The sequence below is a fragment of the Misgurnus anguillicaudatus genome, chromosome 16, assembly GCF_027580225.2.
Source record: "Misgurnus anguillicaudatus chromosome 16, ASM2758022v2, whole genome shotgun sequence".
NCBI lineage: Eukaryota > Metazoa > Chordata > Actinopteri > Cypriniformes > Cobitidae > Misgurnus > Misgurnus anguillicaudatus.
Genome location: NC_073352.2, coordinates 26,880,636 through 26,895,799, shown reverse-complemented (window position 1 = coordinate 26,895,799; position 15,164 = coordinate 26,880,636). Strand labels below are relative to the sequence as shown.

At 36.1% G+C, this 15,164-nt stretch overlaps 3 protein-coding genes and 1 long non-coding RNA gene across 6 annotated transcripts; 2 read left to right on the top strand and 2 right to left on the bottom strand.

The window, feature by feature from the left end:
* Positions 1-194: 194 nt before the first annotated feature.
* On the top strand, positions 195-1,530 carry LOC129422596 (probable UDP-sugar transporter protein SLC35A4). The gene has a single exon (XM_055178624.2). It carries the CDS (start codon positions 195-197, stop codon positions 1,188-1,190), a length of 996 nt encoding a protein of 331 aa, XP_055034599.2. The 3' UTR covers positions 1,191-1,530.
* Positions 1,531-1,620: 90 nt separating this feature from the next.
* golga6l9 (golgin A6 family like 9) lies at positions 1,621-4,693 on the bottom strand. The gene is made up of 4 exons (XM_073854405.1): positions 4,504-4,693; positions 3,021-3,188; positions 1,919-2,069; positions 1,621-1,759 (listed from the first exon to the last, which is right to left on the bottom strand). Exons 1-4 carry the CDS (start codon positions 4,579-4,581, stop codon positions 1,716-1,718), a joined length of 441 nt encoding a protein of 146 aa, XP_073710506.1. The 5' UTR covers positions 4,582-4,693; the 3' UTR covers positions 1,621-1,715.
* A 2,611-nt stretch (positions 4,694-7,304) lies between these two features.
* On the bottom strand, positions 7,305-11,036 carry cd74a (CD74 molecule, major histocompatibility complex, class II invariant chain a). 3 transcript variants are annotated; one of them, XM_055178625.2, is made up of 8 exons: positions 10,819-11,036; positions 9,583-9,755; positions 8,559-8,659; positions 8,426-8,477; positions 8,217-8,315; positions 7,943-8,140; positions 7,820-7,849; positions 7,305-7,704 (listed from the first exon to the last, which is right to left on the bottom strand). In XM_055178625.2, exons 1-8 carry the CDS (start codon positions 10,896-10,898, stop codon positions 7,700-7,702), a joined length of 738 nt encoding a protein of 245 aa, XP_055034600.1. In that variant the 5' UTR covers positions 10,899-11,036; the 3' UTR covers positions 7,305-7,699. The 3 variants fall into 3 exon arrangements, with proteins under 3 accessions (XP_055034600.1, XP_055034602.1, XP_055034603.1); XM_055178627.2 differs by having other exon boundaries at positions 9,583-9,752; positions 10,819-11,035; XM_055178628.2 differs by lacking the exon at positions 7,820-7,849 and having other exon boundaries at positions 10,819-11,035.
* A 2,538-nt stretch (positions 11,037-13,574) lies between these two features.
* On the top strand, positions 13,575-14,632 carry LOC141350128 (uncharacterized). The gene is made up of 4 exons (XR_012358124.1): positions 13,575-13,952; positions 14,132-14,213; positions 14,331-14,366; positions 14,549-14,632. It is a non-coding gene; the product is annotated as an uncharacterized lncRNA (long non-coding RNA).
* The last annotated feature ends 532 nt before the right edge of the window (positions 14,633-15,164 follow it).

Here is a 15,164-nt window from a genome sequence, read left to right as displayed (position 1 = left end):
GCTTGTCTGAGCTGCTCGTCTTAAATATGTGTTGAGTATGTGAGAGAACTTTTATGATGAAGATTACCGATCACAGACATTGAAATATTTCACATGCCTAGTTTGATTCAGATCAATGTTCTCACTGGTACTTTGGTTGTTTTGCTTTTGCATTTGGTGTTTTTGTTTTAGTCCTCTGTTCTCTTAAGTATAATATGTTGCAGACAGACCGGGTAAGAATTGTGATAGATAATGTGGATCCTATTCAGCCAGAACTCCACCGCACCAGGCGATGGTCTCGTGGGGCTCCCTGGGCAATACTACTAGTTCTTCTGGTTTTTATTTATGGTTCCCACGCTCCTCTCATCTCCCTCACTAAGGTTGATGGTCACGTTCCCTTCAGCTCATCTTCTTGCGTGGTTCTGATCGAATTTGCCAAGCTCATGGTCTCTTTTGCTACCCTGGTGGTGACCGGGAATCTGTCCAGCCTCAAAGCGTCCGTGTCTATTGTTGCCGTGTTGCCCTACGCCATTCCTGCTCTTCTGTACGCTTTTAACAACAACCTTGTGGTCATCATGCAGGTGTATATGGATCCCAGCTCCTTCCAGCTTTTTAGCAACCTGAAAATCGGCTCTACCGCGCTCCTCTACACCTTTTGTTTAGGAAAGAAGTTGAGGCGTGGCCAGTGGTTTGCCGTGGGGCTTCTCGTGGCTGCTGGCGTCTGCCATAGCTACACCAGCCTCGATTGGGAACAGCAGAACGAGGATATATCAAACCCGGGGCTTTACATCACATCCTGGGGGCTTTTGCTGGTGCTTGTGTATTGCTTTGTGTCTGGATTGGCTGCGGTCTACACCGAGCGCACGCTGAAATCTCAGCATCTACCTCTGAGCCTCCAAAATCTTTTCTTGTACGCTTTTGGGGTGGCGATCAATCTTATGTCTCATGTGACTGGCGGCAGTGGACAGCAGGGCTTTCTGTATGGATTCTCTGGGCTGGTTTGGGTTATTATTGCAGGACAGGTCACTAATGGTCTCCTCATGTCTGTCATCATGAAACACGGAACAGGAATCATGAGACTTTTTGTCATCTCTTCTGGAATGCTGGTCAATGGTGTCCTCTCCTGGTGGCTTCTGGGAATACAGCTTACTCATCACTTCCTGTTTCCTGTGGTTTTGATTGGGTGGGCAGTGTACCTGTATTACAGGTAGAGCTGATGGGACAGAGACTATCATGCAATTGCACATATTCTTATTTTTTTCAAGTCTGTTTTATATTTAAACCATTTTAAATCTCTGACTGAATTTCTTCTGTCTAGTGTGTTCTTCAGGTTGTGTCCACTATTATCCTTTCTGCCTTTATTATAAAAAGTGCATCTTACTGAATCAACATCATCTCGTACAAACTGAATGTCGTTGTTTGAAGATTTACTGTTGTTTTTCTTCTCCTATGCAGCTGGTTTTATTTTATTGAAATGTTGAAACATATGTAATGGTACAGTGCCTGTACAGTATTTAAGAGTGAATTATGCCAATAAATATTTTGAATGACTTTTATGTGTTTTGAAGTTTAGGCAGACATCAGTTTAATAGTTTTAATAAGTTCTTTATCTTATATTTAGTATTTATTACATACACGATCATATGGTTCTTACAGTATTTAGTAGTGTTTTCTTCAGGGTGATTGTGACTCCTCTGTTTTGCATAATGTAGATGTTATATACACACAGCAAGCATTCAGTTCTGCATCGGTGTCTGGTTTGAGAAAAATGCTCGCTGATCTGTCAAAGCCAAAGAGAGAGATAGAAAACAAAGCAAACACAACTCAAAAAGTGCTTGGTTTTGTTATGTGTAATACAAATCGTCATAGTAGTTTCATTTTCAAGTTAAATTAAAATCTTTTATCTGCTACTCAAAGTTGTATCTCATGTATGTCTTACTGTTTTTCAGCTGCTGAATTTCTTCTTGTAGTTGTAGGTTTTGAGTCGATAGGTGAACTGCATCCTGAATAGCGTCTATGAGCAGACGTCTGTACCGCCCTTCTGATGTTCTCTTCTGTTCCTCTAGAACCTCACGAAACACTCTGAAGACCTGCAAACACAAGGAGACGGAGCATTAGTTTAAAGAAACACTCCACTCCACAAAAAATGCTCTTTTCCAGCTTCCCTAGAGTTAAACATTTGATTTATACCATTTTGGAATCCATTCAGCCGATCTCTGCGTCTGGCAAGTACCTCTTTTAGGATAGCTTAGCATAATCAATTGAATCTGATTAGACCATTAGCATTGTGCTCCAACATATCCAAAGAATTCAAAACTTGACTCTTCTGTAGTTACATCGTGTACTGAGGCCGACGGAAAATTTAAAGTTGTTATGTTCTAGGCCGATATGGCCTGATAAATAGTCCACTGCTATTGAAAGTATTGAAAGGGAGTACATTTACCAGCCATATCGGCCTAGAAAATCGCAACTTTTAATTTTGCGTCGGTCCTTGTACACAATGTAACCACGAAAGAGTTTTAAATAGGAAAAATATTGAAACTCTTTGGTCATTTTTGAGCTTGATGCTAATGGACTAACCAGATTCAATACAATATGCTAAGCTATACTGAATGGATTCCAAAACGGTAAAAATCAAACTCAAGAGGAGCTGGAAAATGGGCCTATTTTAAAAAAAAAGGGGTGTCCCTTTAAAATAACATATCACTGGATATGTTCAAACTAGCATACTAACAAAATTTGTTTTTACACAGTATGCATGCTGCATACTACGGTAGAAGTTTAGTATGGAGAGTTTCTTTATGCATGGAATATCCAGGTGACCTGCTTACTACATTTGCCAAAATATTTAGTAGGCAACTACGAAACACTAATATTCCACTATATAAAAGGGATAGTTCACCCAAAAATTAAAATTCTTTCATCATTTACCCACACGTTGTTACAAATCCTAAAGTGTCGTTGGTTAAAAACGTGTTCATAAGAACAATATGATCAGAGGTCCCATTGACTTCAATAGTAGGAAAAACAGAATACAATACCTGTAAGCTTTCTTCTCTGAGTGTGTTTAGTTCTTGTTGGTGTTGTGTGTACTGCGTCTCCAGATCTGCGTGTGCCTGCTGATTCTCTCTGCGCAGCGCCTCGATCTGCAGAACCAGAATGTGTCTTTCTCTGCGCATGTACAACATCTCACCCTCCATACCGGCCACCTGCAGCCAGAATCAGTCATGTGATCAGATTAGCTTAAAGGTGCAGTGTGTAAATTTTAGCGGCATCTAGTGGTAAGGTTGTGTATTGCAACCAACGGCTCAGTCCACTGCTCACCCCTCGCTTTTAAAACGCATAGAGAAGCTACAGTAGCCGCCACCGGACAAACATCATCGTCGGGGACAACTTAGTAAAAAAAGTTTGTCCATTTAAGGGCTTCTGTAGAAACATGGCGGCCCAAAATGGCAACTTCCATGTAAGGGGACCCTGGGTGTATATAGATAAAAACGTCTCTTTCTAAGGTAATAAAAACATAACGGTTCATACAACCCTGATAATTTAGTTCTGTATATTATTTTGAATTTCTGTCAAGAGATCCTTCTAAAAATTACACACTGCACCTTTAAGCATACCTTCTTTTTGAGTTCTGCTTAAACGACCACTGTGTAGATTGTTGGCGCCATCTGGTGGTGAGATCGTGAATTGATGAATTGATAACAATGGCACAGTCCACAGCTATATAGGGATGTAAAATCTACACACAACACCTTTAAAGAGCACCTATGGTCCGATTCACGATTTTTCCTTTGGTGTGTAAGTATGTATTAGTATAGGTTAACGAAATGCAGAAGGTACAAACCCCAAAGTAAACGATGACGCAAGTTATTGTCACCAATTCAAATCTCTTTTCTTGGACTACAACAAACAAACAGATTGTAGGCAACAGTTTACTTCCTGGGATTGGGGTGTAATCAGGGACACAGCGCTTTACAGATTGATGAGTTTTGTACAAAATCAGTGCATTTAAAGAAGGCAGGATATCTAGAGCTACAAAAATGTACGGTATGTGGAAATAATGTGTTTTTAGCCATAAACCACACAAATACATTGTATTATACCAAATACACCAAATAACTTTGTTTTTAGCAATGAAATAGGTGCACTTTAAAGTCACAATGAAATGGAAGTAACGATTTTCTTATTTTCCCCATTGTGACGTATTTCGGAGTAATATGGCTTCTGAAATGAGAAAATTGGAAGGCGGGACTTGAATTTGTCCATTGAGAGTTGACTGGATTATTGGAAGTTGGGTCATGTATTTGCTAATCGCTGCAATCTTTTCCCGGGCCCCTGCCATTCCTCATGGCCGAAAGTAAAGCGAGATCGTTTCGAGGAGGAGATTATAAGGGCACATTAATTTTTTTTAATAATGAAGCTCACAGATAAGTAATTTGTAAAAAAGATCAGTTTAATTAAAAATTGTTGCATTTTTATTGTGACCACTTATGTAAATCTGGCCCCTGGTGTTGTTCTCACCTGCTGCTTCTCTAGCTCTCGCTCCATCTTTATTAATTCATCTTCAATCACTTTCTCATGAGTCTCTCTCATTCTCATCCTGCGCTCCAAGAGTTTCTCATGCTCTATCTGAGAGACATCCAAACACCATTACATCATCTCAGATCAACATTTTTTACAGTATGTCATTAACGTTTAATGTTACATATCAGTGGTTTAGATGTACTTTTTCAATATAATCAGTTGTTAAAAAATGAGCTGCTTTAAAAAACTACATGCTTATGTTTATAAACTTATCAGGAATTGTTCATCTGAATGCTGAAAAATATGTTGTTATTACTGAATACCTCTCTTCTGATTGGTCACTCACTGTGTTAGTGCCGTCACTGCCGTGTCCTGATTGGTCCGATTCCTCCTCCTTGTCTTTCTGAAGTTGTTCTTTCAGCTGTCTGATTCGATTCACCCGCTCCTGATTTTTCTGCACACTGACCCTGCCCTCTGATATCAGCAGCAGGTTAGATTAGATGGTTAGCAGGACTAGTACTATACAGCACAAATAACAGACTGATGTATCTCAGCTTTCATTCACACACACACAGACCAGTAATGTGCAGTTCTGTTTCCTGTCTGAGGAGATTTTGTATCTCTGATGACTCGTTCACCTCTTCATCTCTCTCTCCAACAGCTATCTACAGCAAACACACACACACACAGGTTTAGTTAGACACAAGCCTTGCTGGGTATTAGTGTTACACCAACTCATATTTTTGATAAATCATGTGAATATAATTTATATGTTTGTATGTTATACTCACAGATGTGTCCATTCTTTCTGTGTCGAGCAGGTCTGTGATCTGAACTGAAGACAGCAGTGTGTTTTGTGTGTGTTTGGCTCTGTTACACTCGTGAAATATTTATTGTGTACTGCTCACTTTCACCTGTCTGTCTGTGTGTATATGGTACGTGATCATGGGGTTGTTTCCCGGACAGGGATTAGACTAGTCCTAGACCAAATATAAGAGCTGTCCAAAATTTAGCCTTAAAATGCACACAAGTAATGTTTTTAACTAATGTGTTTAATAAACTAAGACCTAGTCCTGGTTTAACATAATCCCTGTCCGGGAACCACCCCCAAAGGCACAAAATGTTACACTTTTGTATCCAAAAACTACTAGCAAAGTGTTATATTTTGTGTAGGCTACTTACATTATCTCACATCTTTTAAACTATGTTTGAATCCAGAGAATTTATTGTTTTTTTATCCAGTCCTCTGCCACTTGTCAATGTCCAGGTATTTTCGATTTCAAATTTTGCTACAGAATAGAAACCATGTGTTTTTGACTTTGTGACACTGTGCACACTATATAACATCAAACGTATAGTGAAAGCAATTTGAAACCAGTACACACTGTGGGGCTTACAGTATAATGTGACGGTTGTTTTACTTTATTTCAATGCCATCATCCATTAAAGGGGACATTTCACAAGACTTTTTTTAAGATGTCAAGTACATACGTGACATTTTAGCTCAAAATACCATATATATAATTTATTATAGCATTCTAAAATTGCCACTTTGTAGGTGTGATCATAAATGTGTCCTTTAAAATGCAAAAATGGCAGTGCCATGGATGGATAGTGCAGATTAAGGGGCTGTAATATCCCCTTCTGACATCACAAGGGGAGCCTAATTTCAATTACCTATTTTAGTTTCCCAAAACTAAGTTACTGAGTTGCTTTTTTATATTTGATAAAAGCAGTGGGGAACCCAATTATAGCACTTAAACATGAAAAAAGTCATATTTTCATGATGTGTCCCTTTTAACATGAGTTCTGTAGCGATTCCTATCAACAGTGAAGTTGAAGACTACAACTCCCATCATTTTATGCTCTTCCAAGGTACATTGTGTAACTTTTAGAAGGAACTCTTAACAGAAATGCAATATAATATACAAAACTATATTATCAGTGGTGTATAAAGACCTTACATAATGAACTGTATGGTTTTTATTACTTTAGAATGAACCATTTTTATCCACATACACACTGGGTCCCCTTATACAGAAGTCACGCCATTTCACGCCACCATTTTTAACAATAAGCTTAAACTGGCACTACATTCTCTCAGATTACATGTTTGTCGTATGGTGGCTACCGTAGCTTTTCTATGCATTTCGAAAGGGAGAGGTAAGCTGTGGACTGAACTGTTGGTTGCAGTTCACAATCTCACCTCTAGATGCCGCTAAAAATCTACACAGTGGACCTTTAACGGTGTCACCAAACTGTGGCCGTGGTTGTTTAGTGATCTCTAGTGCCGGAAATTGCATATTATGACTCTAAGATGATAAAATATATCTTTGTTCATTTTAACACGTGTATAAACTGTATGAGAACTCCCAAATACATCCACTGAAATCACTTGACATCAGCTAATTACAATTTTTTTTCAAAGAAAACTTTTAGAAACTTTTTAGATGTTTTTACCCAAGGGGGTAATGTGGCATGATGCGAGGGGTGTGCATTATTTTCAAACAATTCATAGGACTGGAGTCAATTATTCCTCTTATACCAAGGTTACCACAAACATTGCTCTGGTGCCTATTTTTAAGACATTTAACATGTTAGGTGTGCGGTTTACAGAAAAAATAATTAACACGCATGGAACATTTCTCAGCCAATCAGAGTAAAGCATTCAACAGCCCGTGGTATAATGTATAATAATTCATGTTATTTATTGCAAAACTTAATTTACTGTTTTGTTCTTGTAAATCTTTAGTCAGTTATCTGTACACATTGTCTGAATATTTATTTAAACTCACACATTTACAGTTAAAGACAGCATGTTTTATTGCAATCATCATATTTACAGTCTCTCAGATATATAATCATTATATGATACTCATGCCCTACAAACATGTCTTGTGTTAAAACATACAGAATTACACCACAGAACTGATATTTTCAGAACATGGGGTTAGACATCTCTTAGAAATATTATATATATGTGTATTTATTTCAGATCCTAGAGATCTTGGGTAGAAAAGTTACATTCAGAGGTTCCTAATCTAATGATATCTATGAGAAGCAAGTAATCATTAGGACAGAGCTGTAAGTTATGAACTAATGAAAGTAAATGAAGAGAACTTTAACAGGAGGATGATCTTCACTTAATTGTTGAATACCTCACATAGATGTTGATGGAGAAGATGATGCTTATTTACTCTGTAGAGAGAAAGAGAGAGCGATTAACACAGATAATCCTCCTGGATATGTTTAATCTATCAGTTCATGAGTTTGTGTCGTGTGTGTGACTTTTACTACATGAGTGGAGTCTCACCAAGAATATCAGGGTGTACGATCAGATCATCTTTTAAATATAAAGCAAATAAATATATGTTTGTATTTACATTACAACTGATTGATTTATGATTTTCCGCAAATTAAACGTATCAAAACAAACCTGTGCTGCAGATGGGTTTTCCGCGGATGCGAGTGCCCTTGATCTCATTGCCGTTCTTGTCCACGCACCAGCAGTATCCGGTACTGTGCCAGCACTGCATGGGCAGGTAGTTGCCCTCTTCATCACACTGTGGCCGGAAGAACCCGGGTTTCACCTCCTTGACGGACTCCAGCTTACATTTGGTCTCCACCTCAATAGCTGCACAGATACACATAGATATCATATAGAGCTCTGAATGGTTATAGGATTAGGTGTATTTGTGTGTGTATCTCACCTGCAACAGGTGTGCTATTCACTTCAGTGTCTGGGTCCATCAGTAGTGGCATGGTCTTCATGGGTAGACGCATTCGCTTTGGCATCAGCCGGGAAGCCTCTGTGAGAACGTGCAGGTTTCGTCAGAAATCTATACGTTACTGTATCATTTATAAATCTGCCAAAAATGCTCATCAGTGTTAAATAAAGAAGAAATGAAAGGCCACGTACCATCCATTATTCCACTGCCCTCTTTCTGGCTCAGGAAACTTGGCTGCAGTTTCTATAACAAGAAGAAACAGACATTTAGCTGATCCAGCATTTTTTTCTCAAATGTGTTTGTGTCAACAGGATGGTGTCTGACCGTGAGTGGGACGGTCTGTTTCTGATCGGAGGTCTCATCGGAGAAGTCTTTCAGCAGGGGCATGCTGTTCATTGGCAGGCGCATCACCTTTGGTGCTCCAGCTATCAGACAAAGACAACATGCACTTAATATTAAAGCTATTTCAAAGGTTTTTCACTTCTGCTTTTCGTTTAATTTTGTTTCCTCTCACTTTCCCAGAAGCATAGCAAACATTGTAATAAACCAATATAAAAATTTGTTTAAGATTCTGATCCCCAGGGTGCGATTTGCTGGGGGTCTTTATAACTCTGCTTCTGATTAATTGTTTTTATACCGGTGGTAAGTAAAATCCCCGTAAGTAAAAACGCTGCCAAGCAATAGCGCAAACAACAGAAAAATCAAAAACTGACTATTACTGTCAGCTCTTCCGCTTCTGTGACAATAGGTGACACTGCGTCTAGGTTATGTCATGAAAAATTTAAGCAGCATATCATCGTATTTTACAGGACCGTCACAAAACAAATACAAGAAATATTACCATTAAGAATGAGAGAGCAGAAACTACCATCTGAGTCTGACGTCTTGTCTAGGCATTATAGCCTATTTATTGTTTTATTTATTGTTATTATTTATTTATTTATTTTCATTTTAGTAAGACACGTTTCTTAAATATATATATGTAATTAAACTAAGGCCAAGTCCTGGCTTAAGCTAATCCCTGTCCAGAAAACCACCCCATTATCATTAAAAACTTTTAATGCAAACTTTTTGCAAAAAAAAGGTGTTTTGCATGTCTTGAGCCAGGCATAATAATTTCTATACATGTTTTATTTAATCAGTTATAAGAAATACCTTAATACACTGAATAATCAATGCAAAATAAAAATAATTGAAACCCCCCCCCTAAGATTTTTTGACAAATCACACCCTGCTTATCACAATCCCCATCATTTAAAGGCTTAGAATTTCACAACCTATTTTTTCCAAAATAAAAGTTTAAACTTTAAATGAAAGTGAAGGTACGCTCATGTAAAATCAATTGTACCTGATGACTTGCGGGTCAGTTCATTCTTCAGTAGCTCCTGGCCTTGCGTCAGAGAGTCAATGTGCTGTTTCTGGCCCCAGACGAAGTAAGCGGTCAGAGCCTGACCTGCCAACAGCAGACAGGCAAGAACCGTGAACCCGGCCACCTTCAGTGCTTTGCCATTAGAGCTCCTGCTGGGGAAACAAACCTCTGTCACATATCTCAGGAAAAAATAGTCCCTATTCATATTAGTATTTCAGAGGTACATAATAGTACCAAATGCATACATATCTGTACCTAAACTGTACATATTAGGACCTTTATAAAGGGTACTGCCCCTGTGACAGCTTGGGAATATTTTTTGGACAGTGTAGGTGCCTGGGTTTGTAGGAGGGGCTGTTTTTTGTAATAATTATATGCTTGAAATACACACATGACTGTATTGGGGGGTTTCGTGACCAAACAGACAAACTGCTTTTGTCTTATATCTAAAGACACAATTATTCCAGATTTGGTTAAAATAACTGCACTGAATTGTTAAATCTGTTGAATTATAAAGGTTATTCTTGCTGGTTGGGTTTTGCAGATAGATGTCTGTCAGACTCGATCTAATCTATGACTGTTGTAAACCATATATTTATACATACATTATTAAACATGCATAACGTATGGCTTTTATATGAAATGGGAGATTTATTGTAACTCTAAAAACTGTTATTGTTGTTTGGTGTTATTGATATTTATAATGGGTAAAATAAATATAGATTTTATATAATTCTACCATATTTTCCCAAATTGTAATAAACGACGATGCCTTAATATAAGATGCTGCATTTTAGTTTCATTTTGAAAGGTATTTATAAACAACCAATCATTAACGGGAATGACAAATGACGTCACTTGTAAATAGGTAGGGTTTGATTTCTCTTTCAGATGTTCCAACTTTTTGAAATTTAGTTTATTCATTATTATTATTGGTCAATAGTAAAAGTAGTTAAGTTATTATAACATTTATTTAAGTTTGTATAAGTTGTTATATGTCCGATACTGAAGCCTCAAGTGTCTTCATGCAAAGTTTAAAAGAGCATAAACATGCAAAATAATTACCTTGACGAATAAAACATTATATTATAATGTCATTTTTTTTAAATATTATTTAGGCTATTAGATTCAACATAAACTACTCTTTGCAATAACAATGCAAAATAATAATATAAAAAACATGCTCTTTATACATTAATAATGATGATAATTTACCTTGTCTGTCTCGAGCCCAAGATGAGGTTCTCCTCGCTAGGCACGCGCTCAATAAGCGCATCGTTCTGTTGTTCTGCCATCGCAGGTGTGTATTTGTGTGTTTGTTTGTGCGCCTTGACTAAATGAAAACTAATCTGAACTTCAGCAGGGTTTTAAACAGCACCACAACTCACTTTTCAGGATCTTTGTAGTCCTGTGTGGAAAGTCCCTATGTCTAGAGGTATGAAGATGTAGATTCGGTTCTCTAATCTGGCACCTACAGATGTGAAATGTGATTGGCTGATGTGAAGAGCGTCATTAGTTGATGGAGAGACAGAAACTTCAATGAATCTGACCATGAGGGGAAAATCACAAAACATCAAAATAAAAACATTTTTGATCCTCGTGTGAAAATGTTGTAATAAATATGTTTACTAAATAGATAAATATAATCCGCAAAATGTGTTGAATACTAAGCTATATACTGTAAGGATGTAATGTGACATGGGTAAAAAGTTAACAACCTGCACAAACAGTACATAATGCAAATATAAATAATATATAAACATACATAACTCAAAGTATTATGACACATCTCTTTCTATATTATATTATTGTTTTAATGTTAAGGGGTACAATAGTCACAAAATGTTTTTTATGTTGTTTAAATTGCTTATGTTGAGAAAAAAAAACATAAAGGATGAGTAGGTAACTCAACTTTTGAAGGGAAGTAAATCTTTTATTTAAATAAATTTACATTAAAGATGTGTTAAACATTGTAGGCCTGTAATGCCATTTGTAATTTGTCTAATCATTAATTGCTTAAATGTGTTTCTTAAATCAACTACTTTGCAGTGTGGATTGCATAATGATAATATGTTGATGAAATGCAGTATTGTAAACTAATTTGAATGTATTATTTCACACTTTACCAAGATACACATGATTTACACCTTCAGTTCCTCTGATTGGACACCAAATAAACAACAGTTGACGTAGAATATTCCAGAGAAGAACAAGAATGTTTTGCTTTTCCTAAAACAAGGAACCGAGTAATAAATGACCCCATTAAACCCATAAAATTCCGATGTGACACACAATCTTTTACAGATATCATGTAAAGTGAAAAGTAGGTTGGAAATATGTGACCTTCAGAAAGTAAAAGTATGGTTGGTTAAAGCTAGTTGTTTATTAAAAAAATAAAACATAAATAAGGAAATAGCATGAGGTAGTGTTTTTGGGCCATTTGCAGACAGTCAAATTAAAAAAATCCCAAATTTTATCCAACGCTAAATAGTGTGTCTAGTATAACACTTTACTATTACTATTAAAAGGTTTTAAATATTGCAAGGGCTTTTTAAATGCAGGATTCTCATTCTAATTGTAAATCAGGTTTGTATTAATTTATGTTTACTAGATAAGTGCTTTAGTGACTCCCTCTTTGAATCTATTCAAAAGGGAATAGTCTTTATACTTTAGCTTTTATACAGAATAATTATAATAAATTTAGTAATATAGTAAATTTATACTATTATCAGTTTTGCAATCACATCTTTTCTTAATAGCTGAGTAACATAAAATCGCTTATTGAGGTGTCAAGGAATCAAGATGCAAATAAGGAGGAAGAGATCAAAAGACCAAAAATGTCATTTCAAATGTCTAGCCTGTAAAAAGGTTTTGCTTTCAGTAACGCTTCTATAAACAAACATTCATTTTATTAATTGCTACCATTTTATTCTTTGAAAAATACCAAAACAATGCCATTCACACTATATGCGTTATGTTGTCCGAAGTTACACACAAGATTTTGCAAAAATGCAAACAAAAACAAATTTGAAGAAATACTTAATAAAAAGATAATAAGCAGGAACTTGACATCAAAACAAATTGACCATATTTGATAACATCCCTGACAGCATATTGTAAAGCAAGGTAAAAATTCAAAGATCACTTTGATGATAACAGACCCAGTGTCCTGTATGTGTCTGGGGACAAAGGATATTTGTACAGCATGTGTGTCTACATTCTGCTTTATTACCTTATTAAAATAACCCAAAGTAAGTTGTGATCTGAAGCTCACACACAGGCCTGGTTTTTGCCAGCTAGGTGGGCAGTTGAGGTGTTTCCAGGGTATAGAGACAGATAGGCTTATATGATTATTAAATGCATTAAATGTATTTACACAACAACTGCATAATGCTTTAAACTTTTTAAAACCAGGTTTCCAGAGTCTGTGAGGTGCCCGCCAAAGCACATTCTATTAGTCTAAATTGTAATATTTATTTATTACATATTTTTTTATATAAGATTGGCTTCTTTTATGTATGTTAACATTTTATACATAAAACATATCAACAAGTAAAATAAAATAAGTAAAACAAAAATCTTTTGAGTAGACTACCAAAAAGTAACCCTCCAGATTGCTTTATCCATAGTGGTAGCCCTTGCTCACAAAAAGGTTGGAGACCCCTGGTCTACAGTATGTGCTGCTCCACTAGAGGGCACTCCCTTCCCTTCACTCCTGACATTTCTATACTAAATACATCCGTTTCTCAATCGGAAGGCTGGAGCCTCCGAAGGTCGCTTTTGCAGGCTTATTTCAAAATATTAACAATTATAAAGTTGATTATTATTCTTAGTTAATCGTAAATTGTTGTAATATGCTTATATCTTGTGAATGTAATGCTCAATTAACTTAAATACACCATGCTTGATGACATATGCAGCCTGCGTATGCGACCTCCGGAGGCTGCAGCCTTCCGATTGAGACACACTCTTAAGAAAAAAGGTTCTTCAAAGGTTCTGAAACGATGGTAAAGGTTCTATATAGAACCATAGCTTACTGAAGAACCATTTTTTGCTGAAATGGTTCTTTGTCTTGGCAAAAGGGTTCTTTATTTCCCTCCTTTTTTGATTTTAAATTTAGTCAGTTATTTTCAAGCTGCCTCTTGATTATTTTCACCTGTAAAAGCCCTGAATCATCAGTCCTGCTGAACCGCCAGCAGATTAACATCACAAGCAGGTAAGAGAGTAAAATAATCATCATTTACTGTTAAAAACATTTAGAAAATTGAAGTTTTGTGTGTTCTTATTGTAATTTATTTATTTTATAACAGGTAAACGTTATACTGTAAGCTTCATTCACTTTAAAGCAGGTAAGCTTCATACTGTTTTAAATGATAGGAGACTCTACTTTAACAATGACTTAGGATAATGATTTGTTAAAGTGTTATAAAGCATATATTGTACATATATATTGTACATTAAGTTTATTAAACTAATTATCGGAAGTATGTGGTACATCATGTGTTTCGTTTTTTTATTGATATTTCAGAGTTTTTGTATGTGAGGTAATCTTACTGGGAATGAAGGCAGTGCGTATGACCACTTGATATAGACACATTCTATTTTTAAAGGTGATGTATGCATGTTACTTTCAATCCTGGCATTAAAATAATAATATTTACTGTTTAAACATTTTGCAAAATTGAGGTTTTGCGTGTTTTTGATGTACTTTATTTATTTTATAACAGGTCAACATACTGTAAGCTTCATTCCCTTTAAAGCAGGTAATCTTCATATTGTTTTAAATGATATATTTCAGGGACTCTGCTTTAACAATGACTTAGGATAATGATTTGTTATAGTGTTTGTTATAAAGCATATACATGTATATTTTATATTATTATTAAACTAATTATGAAAAGAATGTGGTACAACATGTGTTTAGTTTTTTTTATTGATATTTCAGAGTTTTCGTGAGGTAATCTTTCTTATGCTGGGAGTGAAGGCAGTGCGTATGATGACCGCTTGATATGAAAGACACATCCTGTTTTTAAAGGTGATGTATGCATGTTACTTTCAATGCTGGCATTAAAATAATAGTTATTTACTGTTTAAACATTTTGGAGATTATGTGTGTGATCTTGTGGCACATTTACTTGTGATAACAGAATTATTTTTGTCTATCTGTTAGGTGGATCATGAGTGAAGCTCCATTGGCTTGATAACAGTGGTTTATGTGAATTGAGTGAATTCAATTTATAAATAAATCTTTCACCAAGCATTCACCTATTTACTGACAAAACAGGTATCTTGAGCAGAATCATATTAAAAATTCTGTCAAATCATGTTTTACATACAGTATGTAAGCAAACTCCAGTCTAATATTAACTTGTTTTGTCTCCATGTCTTATCCTTTCTCCCATCTCCAACAGATCCAAATCTTGTTCAGCCTGATGCTCAACCTTGTATGATGATGACAACAGCCAGGTGATGGAGACACCCTGCGTCTCAAGATCATGGGTTTTGTAGCACTGTTCATTATACACAAATGTATTTAGTTACATTAACACATACACATTTAT

Coding starts and splice junctions, on each gene's coding strand:
- LOC129422596 (XM_055178624.2), top strand. CDS start 195: ATGTTGCAGACAGACCGGGTAAGAATTGTGATAGATAATGTGGATCCT.
- golga6l9 (XM_073854405.1), bottom strand. CDS start 4,581: ATGAGAATGAGAGAGACTCATGAGAAAGTGATTGAAGATGAATTAATA. Junction 2,070..3,020: donor TCAGAGAAGAAAGCTTACAG/GTATTGTATTCT, acceptor TTGTGTTTGCAG/GTCTTCAGAGTGTTTCGTGA. Junction 1,760..1,918: donor AATTCAGCAGCTGAAAAACA/GTAAGACATACA, acceptor TGGCTTTGACAG/ATCAGCGAGCATTTTTCTCA.
- cd74a (XM_055178625.2), bottom strand. CDS start 10,898: ATGGCAGAACAACAGAACGATGCGCTTATTGAGCGCGTGCCTAGCGAG. Junction 8,478..8,558: donor AACAGACCGTCCCACTCACG/GTCAGACACCAT, acceptor TTCTTGTTATAG/AAACTGCAGCCAAGTTTCCT. Junction 8,141..8,216: donor GAATAGCACACCTGTTGCAG/GTGAGATACACA, acceptor GTATCTGTGCAG/CTATTGAGGTGGAGACCAAA.